Here is a 19,817-nt window from a genome sequence, read left to right on the forward strand (position 1 = left end):
TCAGCAAGAAAACTGGAAAACTAAGAGACTTTTAATTGAAATACCATCATTACAATCACTCCCACAGACCCTTTTATTTTGTTATTTGCCCCTTGACATGCATAGTTGCAAAAGGATTGTTAGCGATATTATAACTGTATGTAACTTACTGACCAGTCATCATGAAGAAGATGGAAAAACTAGTGACTTTTCAAGCTTCGTGTATAAATACAGCATGGATAGTCCTGTTTGATTTGTAGGGAACTACTCAGCACCCAAATCAGCACAAATCTGAACTAAATAAGCAGTGTCTCTCCTGAGTGTGTGATTACTGACTTATTGTTATGCATCTGCTTCTTGGATAACACTATCACCAGGTAAAACCCCTTACTTGTATATTGTTTTCTGAGTTGGGTTCAACCAAGAAAAAAAAAAAGGTTTTGAGATTTGGGGCGAAATTGTTTCTCAGATGGACTTCTGTATGGCACAAGCCTTGCCTTCAATCCTGCAAGCAAGTTATTTTCTTTCTCCAGATAATAACTTCTAGCACCCTGTCTAATGCAGTATGACTGAATTACAGAACCACAGAATCACAGAGGTTGGAAAAGACCTCTAAGATCACCTAGATCAACCACTGACCCACCCCCACCATGCCCACTGCCCACATCCCTCAGTGCCACATCCACACGGCTCCTGAACACCTCCAGGGACGGTGACTGCACCACCTCCCAGGGCAGCCTGTGCCACTGCCTCACTGCTACTCCTGAGAACAAATATTTCCTAATATCAACCTGAATCTCCCCAGCAAAACCTGAGGTCACTCCCTCTTGTCCTGTTCCTGCTACCTGGCAGGCCAACCCCACCTCATCACAGCCTCCTTTCAGGTGGTTGTGGGGAGTGATGAGGTTCCCCTCAGCCTCCTCTTGCCCAGACTGAACAGTTGAGCTGTTGGAGGCTTTTCTAGATTAGAGGTACAGCTGTATTTTACAAGCTCAAAAGGAAGTTTGTTTCATAGTCCTCTCCTGCCCTCAAGAGCAGACGTGGCCCTCAGAGCATCGGGCCCTCTGCTGCCCCTGCCAAGGACACATGAGACTTCCATATCGCCAGGACCGAGCCCCATTGCCAGCAGGACCCCACAGCCCCCTCAGAAAATGGTGGCGGCAACTGTCACCATCCACGGGAACGCCTGATGACCGGGGCAAGGCTAGCTTAAGGTCAGATTGTCAGCCCAGGAAAACCACCTACACTTTCCCCCATGTGTGAACGAATAGCCCGGAGCAGCAGGGCGCGGCGCAGGGCCGTGCCAAGGCGGGGCATCGCGGACAGCTGGCCTCTCCCCTGCCCGTTCCGGCACTCTGCTGACGGCCCGGTGAGACGGGGATCAGTGCCTGCGGTCAGAGGAGAACGGAGGAGAGGGGAGGAGGAGGAGGAGGAGGAACAGCAGCAGCAGCGGAGGACGGCGGCGGGCAGGGGGTGGGCGGCCCATCCCCGTGCCAGCGATGTGGCAGAGGCGGCACTGTGAGTAGCAGTCCCTCAGCGTTCCTCTGTCTGGTTCTCCCAGAGCGCAGCTTTCCCCGGCTGTCAGCCGCCTGCGGTACGAGCCTCTGGGAAGCATCATACTGCGAATCCACGCCGGATTAGTTGTTTGTTTTTTTTTTTCTTTCGATCAGCAGAATTTAATCCAAGCCTCCAGGTGCCTTTTTTTTTTCTCCCCTTGAATGCCGGCCTTGGAGCAGCGGGTATGTGTTGTCGAGGCGTGGCAGTGCGAGTGTTTCAAGTCAGCTAAGCACAAACAGAGGTGTGCTGTGCTTACGCTGCTGCCAAGGTACGAGTGAGCACCTGAGCAGAAAGGAACCGGAGATGTTGGAAAATGGGACAGGTGTTTTCCGAGGTCTTCCCGACGTGCCCTTCTCCACCACCACTTCATCTTTCCACGTGTTTTCATCCTCCTATGCCTCTCTGCCCCTTCAGCTCAGTATCTGCCTGTCACAGGCCAAGCGCCTCTCTGTGGCATGCGGTTCCCTCACACCTCTGAGTGCTGCAGCCATGCTGAACCACAACCTTTCAGCTCAGCGTGAGCGCAGCCTTGCTTCTGTGAATGTAGACCCAGCTTCTCATTTTATGAGTGCTGCTTGTAGCAAGTCTTAAGTTCTCTTCAGTTTGAGTGTATGGTTTAGCTGCTATGGGTTTTTATGCATTTCTGTGTGGGGAATTTATAATATGCGTGGTATATGTGTCTTCAGTAAGTGAAGACCCAGTGGACTCCACTGATGCCTTCAGTGCAGTCCCCCACTGGCTTCTGAATCCCCAGAGGCAAAGCCAGAAGTTCACTGGCAATGTTCTACAACAGTTTTCTGGACTCCATCCCTCCATCACTCAAGGCCAGGGCAGCCTGAGCTGGTGGGAGGCAGCCCTGCCCATGGCAGGGGTTGGGGCGGGTGGGCTTTGAGCTCCCTGCCAGCCCAAACCATTCTGTGATTCTGTGAATTCCCTTTGCCTAAGATTGCAAATGTTGCAAATGGCAAAATGTGTTCTCTCTCTGAAGATTCCCTTTATATAACTTTCCCTGTCATAATCCTTTAACTCTTAAATACAGTGGCACAGAACATCTTAAGAGCTTGAAAAGATGATGTACTGTCCTTATTGTTTGTTTTTATTTATAAAAAAGATGAGAAACTGTATAAATAAAACTTCAAATGTTCATAATGATCTGCATTGCCCCTCACTGAGATACGAAGGTTGAAGTACAACTGTAGCTCAGATGTTAAGCTGACACCTCTGACTCAGAGGATTTCCTAGTTCTGTTGCTGTTATGGAGAATAGGGTGTGTTTGTGATTCTTCTTCGTAATATTCGGAGTTAGTGTTACAACTATTTTCTGTTGAGTTTTGTTATTTTTGTGTGTGTGTTTTGGTGGAGTTTTTTTAGGTACAATACAAGAACAGTGTCATGCAGTAGTTGATACAGAGGCTAGAGAAGTCAAAGCTTTGTACGAGAGAAGATCTCTTTGTGTAGTATTATAAACTGAACTTGAGGCAGTAAATTCTACTCTTAAGATAAATGTCAAAACTTCCTTTTGGCGTGAATAAACGTAAGCAGAGCCTCCAGAATGGGCACATTGTACTATCATGTCCATTCTGCACTAACAGATGCAGACAAGTCAGGCAGTCAGTGTGAAAGAGGTAAGACTTGCAAAGCAAGACTTGAGGAGAACGAGTGAAGAATATGACCTTATTCTACAGAGGGGATAAGCAGAGAAGGGACAGAAGTCTTAACGGTTGTAAAAGCCAGGGTTTCCCAATTCCACTGTGATATTTCACTGTTTAACATCATAACTCAGGTAATGTATCCCTTCTAAATAAGGAATGTGTCTTCAGTGTGCTCATCCTGATGGACCCTGCCTCCTGGGATTGGCAGGTTCACTAGCCCGGCTCAGGGATCACCAAGACCCATCAGTGATGTCTGTCACTTGGTCTCTGCACAGCTGAGCCTGCAAAGGGGAGTTTTTGAGCCCTCCTTGGCTGTGCCAGTCAGTGTGAGGGGAAAGCATGGTGAAAATGGATGATTGTGCTGCAACAGCATAGCCCAGCCTGCGCTGCAGCCGGCCACTGCCCCATGTGACATGGTGGTGGCTTTGCCCCACTGAGAGGCCCAGCCTGGCCCCAGACACACATCCATCACTCAAAACAGCCTCACAGCAATGTGCGATCCACACTGCTGGGGCCAAAACCAGGGCATGGGGAGGGTGCAATCTGTGCTAACAGATTATGGGAAATAATTATATGCATTTTGATACGTTGGCTAAACACAGTCCTGTGAAAAGTGAAAAATACACAGCTTTGCTGTCCATTTCAATAAATTTGAGAACAGATTTTAAGACTGCCAAGAACCAGACTGATGTGTTATTTTCACTAAAGGTCATTAGTTTAGAATTAGTTTTATTACTTATATATATTATGTATTTTATATGTGGCCCAAGACAATTCCTCTTCACTTGGTGTGATGCAAGTAGTCCGAAAAGGTTGCACACCTGTGGTTTAAACCATTATTTTAGTGTCTGCGCATAACACAAAAACAGCAGTAATTGTATGCAACCTATGTAGTCATGTATGATATCTGGTACTAATTTTTGAATTGAATTTCATGTCTCCTTGCAGTATCATAACTATGGGTTGAGGGGATGTGGTGCAGAGCAGGGGGTGAGTTTTCTTCTCAAAGATGAAGTTTTCAAGATGAAAGAAATTGTGAGAGATGAGTGTGCAACCAGTGCTCTGTCACCATATCACCAAAGGCAAGGTTAACACAGTGGTAGAAAAAAATAGCCGTTTTTGTAGCAGTGCCAGAGAAAATACTTTTGTGTGTGTGTGTGTTGCTATGGGTACATCTTTATATCTGTGTTTTTCTTCTTGGCAGATTTTGTGAAGTTATCAGGGCTCTTGTTGGCATCATCGTTTGCTTGGTACTTGGGATACTTATTTGCTGCTCATTTATCACAAGAGACACTGTCGACATCTATAGCTTATCTTCAAGACATTGGAAAGAAACCAGTGTTGAGGGGTATGTAGTTGTATTTTTTTTTCCTTTTATCTGATGTTCTCTATTTACTTGTTAAATTAAAAAGGGCTTACAATCATAAAATCACTAAGATCACCCAGTCCAACCACCAGCCCACCCCCACCATGCCCACGTCCCTCAGTGCCACATCCACACAGCTCTTGAACACCTCCAGGGACAGTGACTGCACCACCACCCTGAGCAGCCTGTGCCACTGCAGCACTCCTCCTTCTAAGAATAAATTTTTCCAAATATCTGACCTAAACGTGCCCTGGTGTAACTTAAGGCCATTACCTTTTGTCCTCTTGTTACCTAACAAGCTATTATAAGAATGATGTTGTTTGGATGTTGTTAGGACCAGAGGGAATGGTTTCAAGCTACGGCAGGGGAGATTCAGGCTGGACATGAGGAAGTATTACTTTTCAGAAAGGGTGGTCAGGCACTGGAATGGACTGCCCAGGGAGGTGGTGGAGTCACCGAGCCTGGGGGTGTTCAAGGAAAGGCTGGATGTTGTGTTGAGGGACATGGTTTAGTGGGAGCTATTGGGAATAGGTGAACGGTTGGACTGGGTGATCTTTTAGGTCTTTTCCAACCTTGGTGATTCTATGATTCTATGGATAAAGTGAATTCATTTAATTGGTGTAAATCTGGACGACTACTTATGCACTATTCTGAAGAAACATAATGTCATTTGACATTTGCCAGAATGCAAATATTAATAATTGACTAGTAATCTAATAACACCTTATTTGTTTGTTAGCATGTAAGCATAAGCAATCTGCAAAGCTGCTGCTGAAGCTTTGACTATATCTTAGGTGTTTTTTAGAGTTTCCATAACTGGTGGAATCGCTAGCCAAAGTTTGTGATGTGGTTCTCTTTTTTTTTTTTTTCTTCTGATCTGATGGACTTAATGTTTTTTTCATTCTGTGACTGTTATTGTGTGAAAAATGTTTAGAATTGTGACAGTCAGCTTCAAGCTATCTGTAGGAATTCTTTATCCATATAGCCTTTGTTTACCTTTAATAGAAATAGTACAAAATAGCATGATCTGATTTGAATCGAGAGTATATGGAATTATTTTCTCTAGGCAAGTTAGCTCTTCTTCCCAGCAGTGTTTTGAAAGCCTACAATAACCCAAAACTCAAGCAAATCTGTGAGAATGTTGCCACAATACTGGAAAACTGACAGTGTTGGCCTCTGTGTATATAAGTGTGAGCTTAAATATTAGCGTGTTGACGCTAAGTGATTCTTTCCATGTAGAAATTGCTTATGTAGCACTCAGGAAGACTTCCTCATCTTTGCTGTTGTAGCCCCACTCCCCAGAAGGCAGAAGTGTGATCACTGGTCTCCCTGCTCACCAGGGAGCTATGCCTATCGGATTCTTAGTGGCGGTGGCAAAGAAAAGCTGGCTAAAATCTGTTTTGAGGATGAGCTGTAAGTACCAGACTGACTTTTAATATATGTCAATACTTTGTAGTATAAAGAAGGATCTTTCATTTTGGTTCACTAGCAAGTAAGCTCCTAGGGAAAGAAAAGACCTCTTCAGTAAAATTACATGCAGAAAAAGGTCACCGTATATTCCCTTTTCAGTTAATAAGTATGCCCTAGGTCTCTTAGGAACAAGTGAGTTTTTCCTCCTGTTCCTATTTTCCTTTTTATGGCACTCCTTCTGCAGCATGATTTGAATTCCATCTTAAATACAAATTCTTCTCTGCTTCATTCTGGTGAGCTTTATGGTGATGATTCAAACCGAGACAATTCATTTCCATGGAACTCTGGCCTAAAGTAGAGACTTAACAGCACTGAAGAGCTAAAGATAACGTGGAGATAGTGACTTTGAATATATGCTTATAAATGTGTTTTTTAAAGTTGTTTTAAATTTTTCTCCTCTTCTTGTGTGTTCTGCCTTTGGGTAGCACATCGCTGCCATGTGGGTCTGTACTGTTTTTGCTGAAGGTTGTATTTTCCTTTCACAGACACTGTAGTTTCTATGTAGTATACTTGCCTTTGCTCAGTATCTGGTCTGTTTGATTGGCTTTCTCTCATATCCTGGGCTGACTCAACTTTTTTATTGATAGGTAGATGTAGGTTTTGAGAAGCATGTCGTCTGAGTCATTTAAACCTAGATCAAAAGACTTGTAAATTGTTGATGCTTTATTGGTGGTAAACATCAGCATATATCTGATAATATTTAACTTTTTTTTTTTTTTTAAATACATACATCTCAGGTTATTGTCTTTATTCCTGTCGATAAGCTGTTTTCAGCTGTTGGTTTCAATTATGATTTTTAGTTTTGGTCACTCAGGACATATATTGAGTAGTCAGCACCTTCTGAAAGTCAGGTTTGTTCCTCCTTTTTCAGACCGGACAAGTAAAGTGACTTTAAATCCTTAAAGTGATGTTTGAAGTAGATACAGCCACATGGCTTGCTATCATAAAAATGAACCCACACATTTGTTATGTTTTTCTTTTTTATCTTTCTGGATGGATTTGTACAAAGCACTTTCTCGATCTGGTTCATTTTGCAGAACTCATTAAGTATCTTTGAAGGAAATGGACTGGTATAACATGCAAGACTTTAAAGCCAAAGCTCTTGCTTACTACTAGCTCTTGAATTAGATAAATGAGAAAGTTTGAACACCAGGAAATGGCTTAGCATTGGTAAATCTGAATCAGAGTCTCTGGAAGGATGAAATCTACTGATACAGCACTTCTTTTCAATTCCAGGCTTATAAGTGAAGAAAAGGGTAATGCTGGAAGAGGTATAAACATAGCCATTGTCAATTGTAAGTAAGATTAAAGATGTTAGAGGCATACCTTTGTGATGATTAAAAAAACAAATGTTTGGGGTGTTTTTAGTAGCTAGTATGGAAGCAAAGGAGAAATTGCAACTTGATTCATGTTAAATGTAAGAAGGACAAATTACTGCTTGAGAGAAATAGTCTTCTGGATAAATGAAAGAAACATGTCCATAATCAGTATAAGCAAATAAAAAGATATACAGTAACTGAGAATTGCAGTTCTACATGAGGTACAATTTCCTTTTCTAGAATTGGTCAGTGGACAGAAAAACAAACTCGAAGCTTGATTAATATTAAAGTGCTTGTAATAGTAGCTGTTGGAAAGCTGATGCTGTAGTTTGTTCCAGGTCTCATGCACCACTTTAACTTAGATAAATAGGTATGGTGGTGAAATGCAATGCATTCAATGATGGATCCTTAGAAAAATGATTGCTAAATATCGTGGGGGAGTGGAAGCAAGGGATGCACTGAAAAGTTGGTTTTGATCACAGAACGTTTTTGTTCCAGTTTCCTTGTCTCATTATTGTTAAACAAGGTTTTAGCCTTGTCTAAACCTTCATGATTTTATTTGAGTTGCTGGGCTCAATTAACGTAGACAAGAATCTGAAACACTGCACAGAATGGAGCCATTCAAATACAATCAGGCTTAATCAATTTCTATGTGTATGGTTGTGACCTAATGTAGTATATGTACGTATGTGCACAGTAAACTGAATTTCTTCCTTAAAACAAAAATAATGATGGTTTTGTCATCAGTGATGTTCAGATTCAGGCTTTTGTTTAAAGAAGAATTTGTTTATTTCCAGTGTGATTTCTCTCTGACAGTTTGCAGGTCTGTGTTGTAACAGAAGTGATTTGAGAACAATTTTTTCAGCTGACTGCAGCTACAAGCAGTGACTACACAAAATGTTTTCCCTGAATCTCAAATTTCCATTATTCTATATTTCTTCCAATTTGAAAATGCAAATGAAAAATTGGAAGCACAATAATACCAGAACTTAGAGATGCCTCACTTTTGCTGAAAATGATGTGCATGCTGATAAATGTAACCATTTTTGCTCATATTTGTACTTTCAATCTTTTCTTACAGATGAAACAGGAGCACTAACATCAGCCAATTTCTTTGACATGTGGGAAGGAGGTAGGGAAAAGAGTGCAACAAAGCTTTTGTTAACATCTCAGTGTTCAATAAAAGCATATTAAAATATTTGTCCTAGTCTTTAAGTGACTGTGCTTCTTCATTGAAGAAGATCACTTAGAAACAAACAGCAGCTGTAGTCATTTAAACATAGCCAGATCAATAGCCAGATCTTCTGACAACAACTTTTCCTGAAAAGATGTGGGGCTTTTTTTTCTGTTGGTTGAGTTAGTTAATGTTTGTTGTGATTAGTTGCTATTTTCTTTCTCCGTTATTTCAGTCTGGCAAAGGACAGCACTTACCAGATACTGCATCTATTCAGCAAAATCTTTTTTCTGATACATTTTGTTCTATTCTTTTCTACTTGCAAAATCATAATAAGTAATAAGCTAGTCTTTCTACACTACTATGTAGCTAAACAGAAGATCTACTTTAAGAATAGCTTCTAATACATTTTCCAGACTTAGGATGGTACCTTACCTTACTTCCTACTAAGAAGAAACAGAACGCTATGAGGCACTTGCAGCCAATTCTTTCACCACTTAAGAATGTTTATGACCTTGCATGCATGAACAGAAATCACACTGGGTCTAATCATGGGGCTTCAGATTTTTATATGATGTATGGACTGCAATGTCTCCAAGGCTACTGCCACACAATACACTTACTTTCTATAGAAAATAATGTATGCCTTATAAATAGATATCTTAGTGCTGCAAATAGACTGCCACTTAATGCAAATGGATGTACAGTGGGGTGTGTACTTAGATATACAGTTGGCATGGTATTTAGCACACAAAAATAAAGGCACAGAGTATCAGTGACTTCTGAACTATTCCATGTTTTGCTTGCTGGTGGAGTGTTATGCAGGGTAAAATCTCAGCTTATGTGTAAATGTTATCTGTTTTCAGAGGTTCAGAAGTATCTTTCTTTACAGCTGGGAATTATAGATCGACCTTTGTTCTGGTCTTCAGTGAGAGCTGGCAGCTTTCTGCATCTTCAAGGATTAGGCAAGTCCTGTGCCGGTGCATGGAAAGATTGCCTAAATAGGTCTCATTTTGAGTAGGCAAGGTCAAAAAGTGAGGAGAAGTTGAATGTAAGGGAAAGTAGGTGGAATGTGATCGTGTGTGAGGGAGTAACCAGTTGTGTAATTAATTCAACAGACCACTCAGAAGAGATGGTGGCTTTCATTGAAAGTGCACCACAAGGGTCCCTGCTTTTCATGGTTACTCATGATGATGGAAGCGCCCGGTAAGGAAACTATTCATGACAGGCTGAGAAACACAGCAACAAATAGCCTGGCAGTCACTGTTGTACAGTGGTTTAAAGGAGTGTTTCATTTCATTGTATAGTCATTTCCTCTCTTAAAAGTTTGGATTATATATACATTCAGTGCTTGCTCATGTCATATATGTTGATGCTTCCAAAGATGGAAGGAGAGCATCATGCTTGTCTAAAAGCACCAATTATCATCATAAAGGGCAGTGTTATTATCTCTGCATCACAACCTTTTATTAAAAAGGTATCCACAGCTCTAATTAGAACATACCTAGCTTGCATTCCTTCTTACATCTTAACCTGATTCTTCAAGTCCTTTCAAATCTTATGATTGAAGTCATGATACCATAATTAAACAGGGACAGTGTTAATCATTTGGCTGATAAACATTTGAAGCTTTTGTCCACATTTAAAAAGGAATAAAAAGTCAAATTTTACAAATTCAGTGTTTGAGACGTATTTCTTTCTGCTGCATTGTTACAAACAGATGGTATTGACATCAGGGATGTAGAGAAGAGGAATTCAAAGATATAATTTTGGTCTGTAGGTTTAATGGCATGCTAGTAAGACAGCACTCGGGAAGTTTTTAACTTCTAATTGTTTCTTGTGCCAACCTACTAATGTAAACCATAGAATTATAGACTCATCTAGATTGGAAAAGACCCTTAAGATCATTAAGTCCAACCATCAACCTGACCTCGTGAATCTTATCATTAAACTGTGTCCCTTTGTGCCACATCCACATATCCCTTAAATGCTTCCAGAGATAGGGACTGCACCACTTCCCTAGTCAGCCTGCTCCGCCCTCTCTGTGAAAAATTGCTTGACCACCCTCTCTGTGAAAAATTTCTTCCTGATGTACAACCCAAGTGTCCTCCGATAAAAACTTTGAGGCCATTTCCTTGTGTCCTATTGCTCGTGAACTGAGGGGAAAGACCAGCACCCACCTCACAGCAATCTCCTTTCAGTTACTTGTAGAGAGCAATGTGGTAAACAATCCCAGTTCCACCAGCCACTCCTCACTATAAAGCCAAAGTGTTCTTTTTCAGCTTTTTTTTTCATATTATTATTATTTTTTATTTTTTTATTTTTAGGTTGAAAAGTAATGCCAAAAAGTTAGTAGAAGCTCTGGGAAGTAAAGAAATACAAAATATGAAGTTCAGGTCAAGCTGGGCTTTTATAGCTGCCAAAGGCTTCAAGCTTCCAGATGATATCGAAAGAGAAAAGGTCAGGATCATTTTATTTTCAATTTTATTTGTCTCTGTCTCAGATGTAAACTTTAGGTGCAGATCTTGTGGGGTATCTGTAGTAACTTCAGGATCAGCCTCAGTTGTTCAAAGCAAATTCTCTAATGTGTCATTATTCTTTGCTTTAGATCTGAGACTTTGAATCTTTGGATTTCTTAGGCAGAGTGTAAGAGAAATCGGTGGAATCTTCACCCATTATGTTGAATAAGATGTCTAACATACCCCTCAGCTTCCGTTTCTCTTTTATGTTGTATAAGGTTTGACAAACTAATTTGGTAAACGCAAATACTGATTCATTTTATTTTGTTTTATTTTTAACAGATAAACCACTCTGACAGTAAGAAGAATAGATACGGTGGCTGGCCAGCTGAAATACAGATAGAGGGCTGTATCCCAAGAAACCTGATGTAAACAAATCCATACCTCCTTAGCAAAGATTCTTCTATATTTTTAAACATGTAACTCTGGTAGTTTGCGTCCAGAGCCCAATAAGCACCTGAACAGCATTTGTAAAATAAGTCATATATACAGTTTTTACTCTTGCTTTCATTTGTGAGGTTTTTCTCTAATCTGAAAACAAATAGATCTTTTGATGCAAGTGGTAAGAAAATGCTCTGGTTTGAAATTACAGTACTTAGACAGTTGGTTGTAAAATACCAGGGTTATTGAAAGTGATTGTACATTGTCATCAGTGACTTGTTAGTTACTTGTTTTTAACGTGTGTTTCCTTTTGGTTCCCCTTATAAACTAACATAAAACTTAGTCTAACCTATAATATAAAATAAAATACAAATACAATATAATATAATATAAAATAAATTATTTGGTACTAATTTATTGGTAACTTCTCTTCAGAAGAAGCCACTATGTTTTTTGAGCTGGTTTTGGTAATGTTAACAGTCTGGAATAACGTTGTTAATGTGTGGGAATGGGATGTTGTTTCTGCATTAGATATTAAAAAGGGCAATTGGTTTGAAGAAGTAGAACACAATGTATTTGTATTCTGTAACTTATCCTTAGATCGAAAAATTAGAAATACTGTGTACGTTAGCAGCATCTTTTGGAGACCTAATTACTGAATTATGTGATTAATTATTTCTTGCAAAACTGCAAGAAGTTGTTAAATGTTCCAAACAATGTGGTGTAGTGTTAGGGATTAGAAAACACACTGTAGGGTTGTTCTGTTAGGATAAGAAACTCCCAGCAAAAGAAAAATAGATTTAACAAACATCAAAGAAGGTAGGGCCTCTACACCAGGCCGGACTGTCTCACTCCGTGAGAAGCTTGGGATGTGACAGGCAGGTATCAAGATACTCCCCTCTGTCCTCCTTCCGAGCTTATCTCTATGCAAGGGTGGACGAGCAGATATCCAGAAACAATGACCAAACATAATGACCAAAGGGTCAGAAGTTAATTAGTTAATTAATTAAAAGTTTATGCTTAGCCAGCGAAGATTTATGTTTGTCCACTGTTTGTATGTTTAGTGAAGCGTCGAGAAGGTTGTGAACATAAAGTACTCAGCCAGTGAGGAACTAGGGGAGAAAGAGATAAGCGTCGGGCAATAAGGCATAAAAGATGCAACACTGTTTTCTGTGTGCTCTCCTGCTTGCAGGAGGCCCGCCATTGCAATTGCAAATAAAAGCTGCTTTATCAGAGATACCATCCTGATAAATTATTTGGATATTTCCAACAGTGGGGAGGGGTCGTCTGGGATAATTATCACCTCCCAGGGGTCTCCCCCACTGTCCTGAACAGGATAGGTGCACCCCGCTGATTTTAGCAGTCCTGTCTGGGTGGTGGGGTGACACCTTGGGACAGCCGATAAGAAACCGAGGCTGTTACATAAAGGACAGGCTCTGACAAAGCCAAGAAGCAGGTAGGCACGGGCATTGGCCTTTGCGACCTGATAACTTTGTGCATGGCCAAGGTAAGGGAATTTAATTCTTGCCTTGGGGGTCGGTGGAGACTCTTGAGTGTGTGCAACTGAGGTGCAAATTCAGTGCAAAGCGAGTGCAGAGTCCCGATCTGCGGTTCCATTGTCCTGCGAGGGGCACGACCAGAGACAGATGAAGCAGCTGTGATGGTGAAAGGAAGAGTCTCGGGAGGGAGCTGTTGGTGTGCGGTGCCCTGTGTATGGGAACTGCTGAGTCACGGCCTGAACCTCTGATTGATCACCTGAGGCGAGCACTGAGTCAGCCAGGGGAGCACAGCTGAAGGCAATTCACCTGTGCTGCAGGAAGGGGTGGAACCTGGCTGCACCTCTCCTAGACCCATTTAAGAGCTGCCTACCAGTGGGGAAGGATCTCTTCTGGAGAGTGTCGCAGCAAGCCCAGGATACGGGTAAGTTTTCTATCTGTTCTCTTTTGATATAATACTTGCTTAGCCAAACTCTCTGGTATATTTCATAGCTATAGCATCTATACATTCAACTGATTATACAGCACTTGATGAAGTGCCAGCAGTACACCCCTATTAATCCGAGAGATAGGAGCGTAGTACTCCAAAGGGATTGGGCCCAAAATCCGAAAATCAGGGTGTGATAATCTGTGAGCTGGTAGTTCACAGTAGCTTTCTGGAGGGATGGGTAATAGGAGCTCCCGAAAACAGGGGAAAAGGGTCCCCAGAATGGTGCCTAGAGATAGCCCCTTGGGAAAGAAGCTTCAGAATTGGAAAAATAGCCCCTAAGCTAGAGATGAGAACAGGAAAAGATGTTTAAATACTGTGTACAGACACAGCCTAGAGAGCACTACATGGAAAAACATTTCGACCAAAATGTGAGTCTGACAGAGATCGGCTTTTGTCAGACTTTGAATTTGTATGTAAACAATAAGACTCCTTTCTCTGAAACAGAATTGGCCGTTTAAAGGGAGCAAAAACAAAACAAAACGTAAAATAGTTCCTCCCAAGAAAGAGTCAAAGTTCAAAAGAGAAAGGAGAGAAGCAGAAAGATCATAAATGGGATCCCTTAGATAACTACCCCACCCCCCCAAAAAAAAAAAAAAAAAAAAAAAAGAGTACTTACATACTTGTTTCAGTATTTTTCTACATCTAAATCATACTTCTTTTGCTTGTTCATCCTACACGTTTTGTAGGTCACAGGGTTCATTTTGGTGTGACGGTAAATGCATGTGAACTGTCGTGCCACATCCTAAATTTGTCCTCATTCTTGAAATGTAGGAATTTGAATGGAAAACTCAAGGTCTGCTAGCAGTCACTGGCTACTTAACACTAAAGAAAAGTTATTTATACCTCCTTCAGTTAAAAAAAAAATAAAAATAAAAATAAAGGAGAGAGTTCACAGGCATCTGTTGTGACGAAGTTGGCCACAGCTGTCTGGAGTTCTGGGAGATACTTCAGAGCTTATTCCTTGGGAGATTTGAAGCAGTACTCTGTGTAGGCTCCTTAGGTGTGTTATAGTACTGTGACTAAATCACCCCTCACTTGTGCTGCTGTTAAAGGGATCTAACCGCTTGTTCTTCAGCACTCCTATCAGACAGATCAGTGCTAAGACATAAGGCTTCTATATGTTTATTTTCTTAAGTGTACAGCTTTACATGATCACTATTTTATTTGGGCAGTGTTCACGTTACTGGCTCAACAGTTATTCCTTTAAATTTGTTGCCTGCTTGAATTGCAAAAAAACCAACATAATTAATTACAGTAATAATAGCAGGCAAATCTGAGGATGCCAGGCTCTGTGGCAGTCATGGGACTCTGCAGTTTGACACTCACTACCTTCTACTCCAGCCTACAATTGATCTTGCGTCAGTTACAATTAAATTTTACATCATATCATAATCATAGAATCATCAAATGGCCTGTGTTGAAACGGACCATAATGATCATCTAGTTTTAACCCCTCTGTTGTGTGCAGGGTCGCCAACCAGCAGACCAGGCTGCCCAGAGCCACATCCAGCCTGGCCTTGAACATCTCCAGGGATGGGGCATCCACAGCCTCCTTGGGCAACCTGTTCCAGTGCCTCACCACCCTTTGTGTGGAAAAACTTCCTCCTCATATCTAACCTAAATCTTCCCTGTCTCAGTTTAAAACCATTCCCCCTTGTCCTATCACTATGCACCCTCATAAAGAGCTGTTCCCCCTCCTGTTTATATACTCCCTTCAAGTACTGGCAGTCCACAAAGAGGTCTCCCTGGAGCCTTCTCTTCTCCAAGCTAAACAAGCCTGGTTCCCTCAACCTTTCTTCATAGGAGAGGTGCTCCAGCCCTCTGATCCACTGGCCCTCCTTTGGACCTGTTCCAAGAGCTCTGCGTGTTTCTTGTGCTGAGGGCCCCAGGCCAACATCAGTTTCTTTTTAGCAGTTAACACAAGTGTACTGCTGCTACGCCTTGGAGGTAAAAAGCAAAGTAGGGCTGTAGCTCTGGCATTACCAAGCCTCAGCAGCATCTTGCCTTACTGCTCCTGCAATTGCTTGCAAACCTTAACAACGCCAAAGAAGTCCTTGCTTAATGCTGAGGTGAGGATATTACCCAGTTGCCCAAGCAGCCTTTCTTTGATAGAATGCTCTGGACATTTAGTTTTGTATGCCTGTCAGTGGATAACTGTTCTGATGTATCAGGAACAGGAACACCAATTCCAAGTACAATATTTTGCATTGTTATCATTCTTTCCATTACATCAGATCACACAGATACTGTTCATAGGTTTGTGTGGGGAACGTATCAGGACATATTTTGTCCAGAGTGCTTATGATTGCTTCCTATTAACTGGGAGTATTTTGTGTGCCTCACCTAACCATTCCCAAAGAAGCTTTTGGTACCTTTCTTTCTGCAAAGAGGTTGGTTTGTCTGCCAGTCCCCATGAAGCAAGTTCACGGTGCTCCATTCTCTATGAATGGGCAATAGTAAAAGTCACGTGCTGGTGGTCTGAATCAAATCTCAGCTACCGAGAGCCCTTTGCAGCATGAGTCACCACACAGTGTTCTTCAGCTTCACTGGGTTTTTGCTTTCTCAGAGATGCAGCTGAATCATCCAGACATAGAGACTTCTAATAAGATGCGGTGTTGGACTGTCAGTTTTGTTTTCTTCTGTTCGTGGCACAGTGCTTAAACACGGTAGGTGGAGGAGACTTGGGTGCTTTGTGATGAGCAGAGGATGGGATGTCCTCACCAAGAAATGGGGTTAAGTCCTCCAGAGGAACTGCTCTTCTTCTGAAGCAGAGAACGCCGGCTGAATGGGAAAGTATCACCTGTAGCCTGCAGTGCTGCTCAGGGCTTGACGTGGTATTTTCAAAAGCAAAGCAACACAGCAAGTGGAAGCAGTGGCTGTGCTTATCCTGTGTCTGCCTGCATGTGACCGAGCTGCTGCCCTGGCTGGCTGCTGGCACCCCACACCTGCAGCTGAGACAGAGCCAACAGGTCCACATCAACCATTTCTTCCAGCAGCACATGGCTGTTAGCATTCTTCATGGGAAGCATCCAGATAGGCCCTCCTGTCCCCTCCCCACTCAGGTAGACACTTCAGATAGAAGCAGTTAGAAAAATAGCTACCGTTCCCTTTACCCTTCAGTGGAAGCATGATACAAGCAGTCCCATAAGGAACAGAGTGCCAGGACAGAAACCCTTCTTTATCTCTCCATTTAAGAGAATGAAAAGTGTTTCAGGCCCTGATGGATCTCTTGCAATCCAGCTAGAAGGCAGAGACAGAAATACCAATCAAAGAATAGGTATCTTTTCCGTTTCTCACTGGCAACCGTTGCTTCTGGTTGTTGGCCTAACACTATCTATCCCCAGGTGGGAAATTTCTCAAATGTTCAGAAGGAAGATACAAGAAAGTGGAAGTTGTTCAGCAAAAGATGCCCTTCTGTAGACAGTTTGTGCTGAAAGCAAAACTCCCGCTAACTGAGAGCAAAGAGGAGCTGACACACTTGATGCCTGCTGGGAAATAATATAGGAGTGGTGTGTCTCTAATCTCTTCTTAGCTGCTGGTGAATTGCCAGGCAGTAGCTTGAATTCAAGGCATTAAAATGGGTGTCTTAATGATGTCTAAGCAACAGTGATTCCTCACTGCCAGAAAATGAAAAGTTTTGGTTTCACTTTTCTGCTGTGGATGTTTTGTGGTGGTGGTGGCTGTGGTTTTTACCCCAGAGCAATTATTGAGCAGCATAGGAAATGTAGAGTCAAATACAAACTTTACATTAGCAGCTCTGATATGATTTTTCTGCCTGTTCCAAAGAGCATAGAGATAGATGCTTTGGGCTTGCCCAGTCTCTATTGTGGTTCTCGTTAAAAATAGGTAGATACAGCCTAGAGATTGGGACAGTGTTGCTTGGAGGTGAAGTTAAACATCTCTGCTTGTGTTTTGCTGAGCCCAAAAACTGCTGTACAGCAGATTGTATGGTAAGGCTTGGATAAGATATTGGTGGAAGCTGGTCACTGTTTCATTATTCTTACTGTAGTTTTAAGAGTATATGGTACTTCTAGAGAACGCAAGTGTGAGTTTCACAATGCAGATGTTCACACTGTGATTAGAGCTGCTCTGCAACAGTAAAGTATGTGTTTCTGGAGCAGAAGATTTGGGGTTTTGGCTGGAATAATCTTCTCCATAGTGGCTCGTATAGTGCTGTGTTTGGATTTAGAATGAAAATAATTATGATAGCACACTTTTGTTGTAGTTGTTGCTGAGCAGTGCTTACACAGAGCCAAGGACATTTCAGCTCCTCACATCGCCTGGCCAGCAAGGAGCTGAGGGGGCACAGGTTGCTGGGAGGGGACAGAACCAGGACAGCTGACTCTGGCCTACGTGGATGTCCTATAACACGTGGCATCACGTTGAACAACAAAACTGGGGGAACTGGTGGAGCATCAGTTGGCTGGTTGTGAGCAATTGCTTTGCACATCATTTGTTCTGTTCATCCTTTTTGTTCCTATTTTATTTGTTCTGTTTCTAAGCTTTCTCAACCCAAAATTTCCCACACTTTCTAATGTTTTCCCCCATCCCACTGTGGGTGCCCAATATACGAGCCATGTTGCCTCTGGGTAAAACCACACCTGGCTGACACAGACATTGTTTTTAGCTTCCCCAAATGTAGAAGATGTAGAGTACTCCAATCTGTGGTAACTGTGCAGCTTTCTAGTTGGTATTACTTTTGACAGCCACAGGCCACAATTTTTGTGCTGCCTTTGCAAGGTCTCAGCGCTGGAGCTTGTCAGATCTGCTCTGTCTGAAGCTTCTGTGATCTGTCTGGAGACTTTCTACCTCATTAAGCAGTGATAGCAGCTTCTCCGTCTGACCAGGAGAATCTTGTCTACCTCTACTTTGTTTTGCTCTTTATCTTTGTGTGGCACTAGCATAGTTTTATACTGAAAGCAGTAACAAACAGAAAGATATTTACAACTCCAAAAACAGAGATGCAATGTAAAGAAGTACAGACAGCAGAAGACTGGAGAAGTAGAGAGATGGGCCATGACATGGAGGAATGCAAGTGTGGGATGGTAAGAGACGGGATACAGGCTTTACACCAGAATCCCACAGCTATAATGGAATCTCAGTTCACTAATGATCAGTTAAAAATAACTAAAATTAAAATTCTCAGACTGGAATACAACAAAACTGGTTGTAGGGAAAACAAGCAGAACTAGGAAATAACATCTTACAGTATTTACTACCATTTGCATATATGAATTCAGATGTAATCTGAAGCTATGTACTAGTGAAGACAGAGAAAGGTGTAAATATGTGCTAGCAAACATATAGATGTGACTCTAAGTGAAATGGGGAAGCAATGGGAAAAAGAACCCAATCAATGTGGTTATCGTATTTCCCCCTATGAAGGACTCCAGGTGCTGCCCGCTCACTGTAGTATCCCAACACCAGCACAAAACCACCAATGTTAGAACACAGAGGAGAAATAGAAGAGCAAGCATAACAGCAGGAAAGAACAGAGATGCCAAGAAGTGTTAGAATTTAGTTGTTACTGCTATTGTTGTGACTTTGTCTGTATATAAGCACTCTGTTAGTATTATTGTTCTTTGCTTCTCGGTAGTAATTAGATCTAGACTAATAATGATTCTTGTTACTTCTAACATTTCCAGTATAATATGATAAATATACATTTTTATATCGCCCATATATTAGAAAGTGGGTATAAATAATCCCTCTTTGCCCATAAACAAGATTTTGAATGTAGCAGTGTCCCAGCTTGCAGTGCTGTTTGTCCTTGGTGACCCAGCAGGAGTTGGTACCTTTTTCTCTTCTACTACTGGCCAGGAGCTGCAGGAGGCAACTTCTCAGACCACTATATCATGTCTTTCCCCTTGCCTCTCACAAGATCTTGCCCATTCTCCATATAGTCTATAGGAAAAGAACACAAGGATAGAGAAAATGGCCTGAAAGGTATTGGTCTTCCTTCAGTGTTCATAGTATGATTAAGGTTGAAAAAGGCCTTTAAAATCACCTAGGCCAACTCTCAGCCCATCATCACCAAGTTCCTTGGTGCCACATCCACACAGTCCTTGAACGTTTCTAGAGATGGTGACTCCACCACCTTCATGGGCAGACTGTGCCACTGCCTCACTGCTTTTTCTGGAAATAAATGTTCCCTGATATCTAGCCTGAAAAGTAAAGGGGTTGTTGCTCATCAGCAGTATTATTTGCCCTCTGATTCCTCTGCAGGAGAAGGAGAAACCACAGGATGAGGAGGGTAGCAGTGCACTGGAGTGGTTTTGTTACTGGGTTCTGCAAAGCACTGCGAAGAAAATTGGCTAGTGGATGAGGATGTTGAGTGAAACACACATCAGGATATTATTTCCAAGCATGAAAGCATTTTAGTTTCGTTTCTGCTTGTTCACGTCATGTAGGTGGA

At 41.9% G+C, this 19,817-nt stretch overlaps 1 protein-coding gene across 1 annotated transcript; it reads left to right on the top strand.

Annotated features, from left to right (window-relative positions):
• The first annotated feature begins 1,466 nt into the window (after positions 1-1,466).
• FAM3B (FAM3 metabolism regulating signaling molecule B) lies at positions 1,467-11,787 on the top strand. Its single transcript, XM_042810386.1, has 8 exons — positions 1,467-1,497; positions 4,392-4,535; positions 5,843-5,966; positions 7,260-7,318; positions 8,424-8,474; positions 9,635-9,722; positions 10,844-10,976; positions 11,318-11,787. Exons 1-8 carry the CDS (start codon positions 1,479-1,481, stop codon positions 11,405-11,407), a joined length of 708 nt encoding a protein of 235 aa, XP_042666320.1. The 5' UTR covers positions 1,467-1,478; the 3' UTR covers positions 11,408-11,787.
• The last annotated feature ends 8,030 nt before the right edge of the window (positions 11,788-19,817 follow it).

Source organism: Centrocercus urophasianus, unplaced genomic scaffold (assembly GCF_019232065.1).
Source record: "Centrocercus urophasianus isolate 14NV4802_14NV808 unplaced genomic scaffold, USGS_Curo_1.0 seq_12, whole genome shotgun sequence".
NCBI lineage: Eukaryota > Metazoa > Chordata > Aves > Galliformes > Phasianidae > Centrocercus > Centrocercus urophasianus.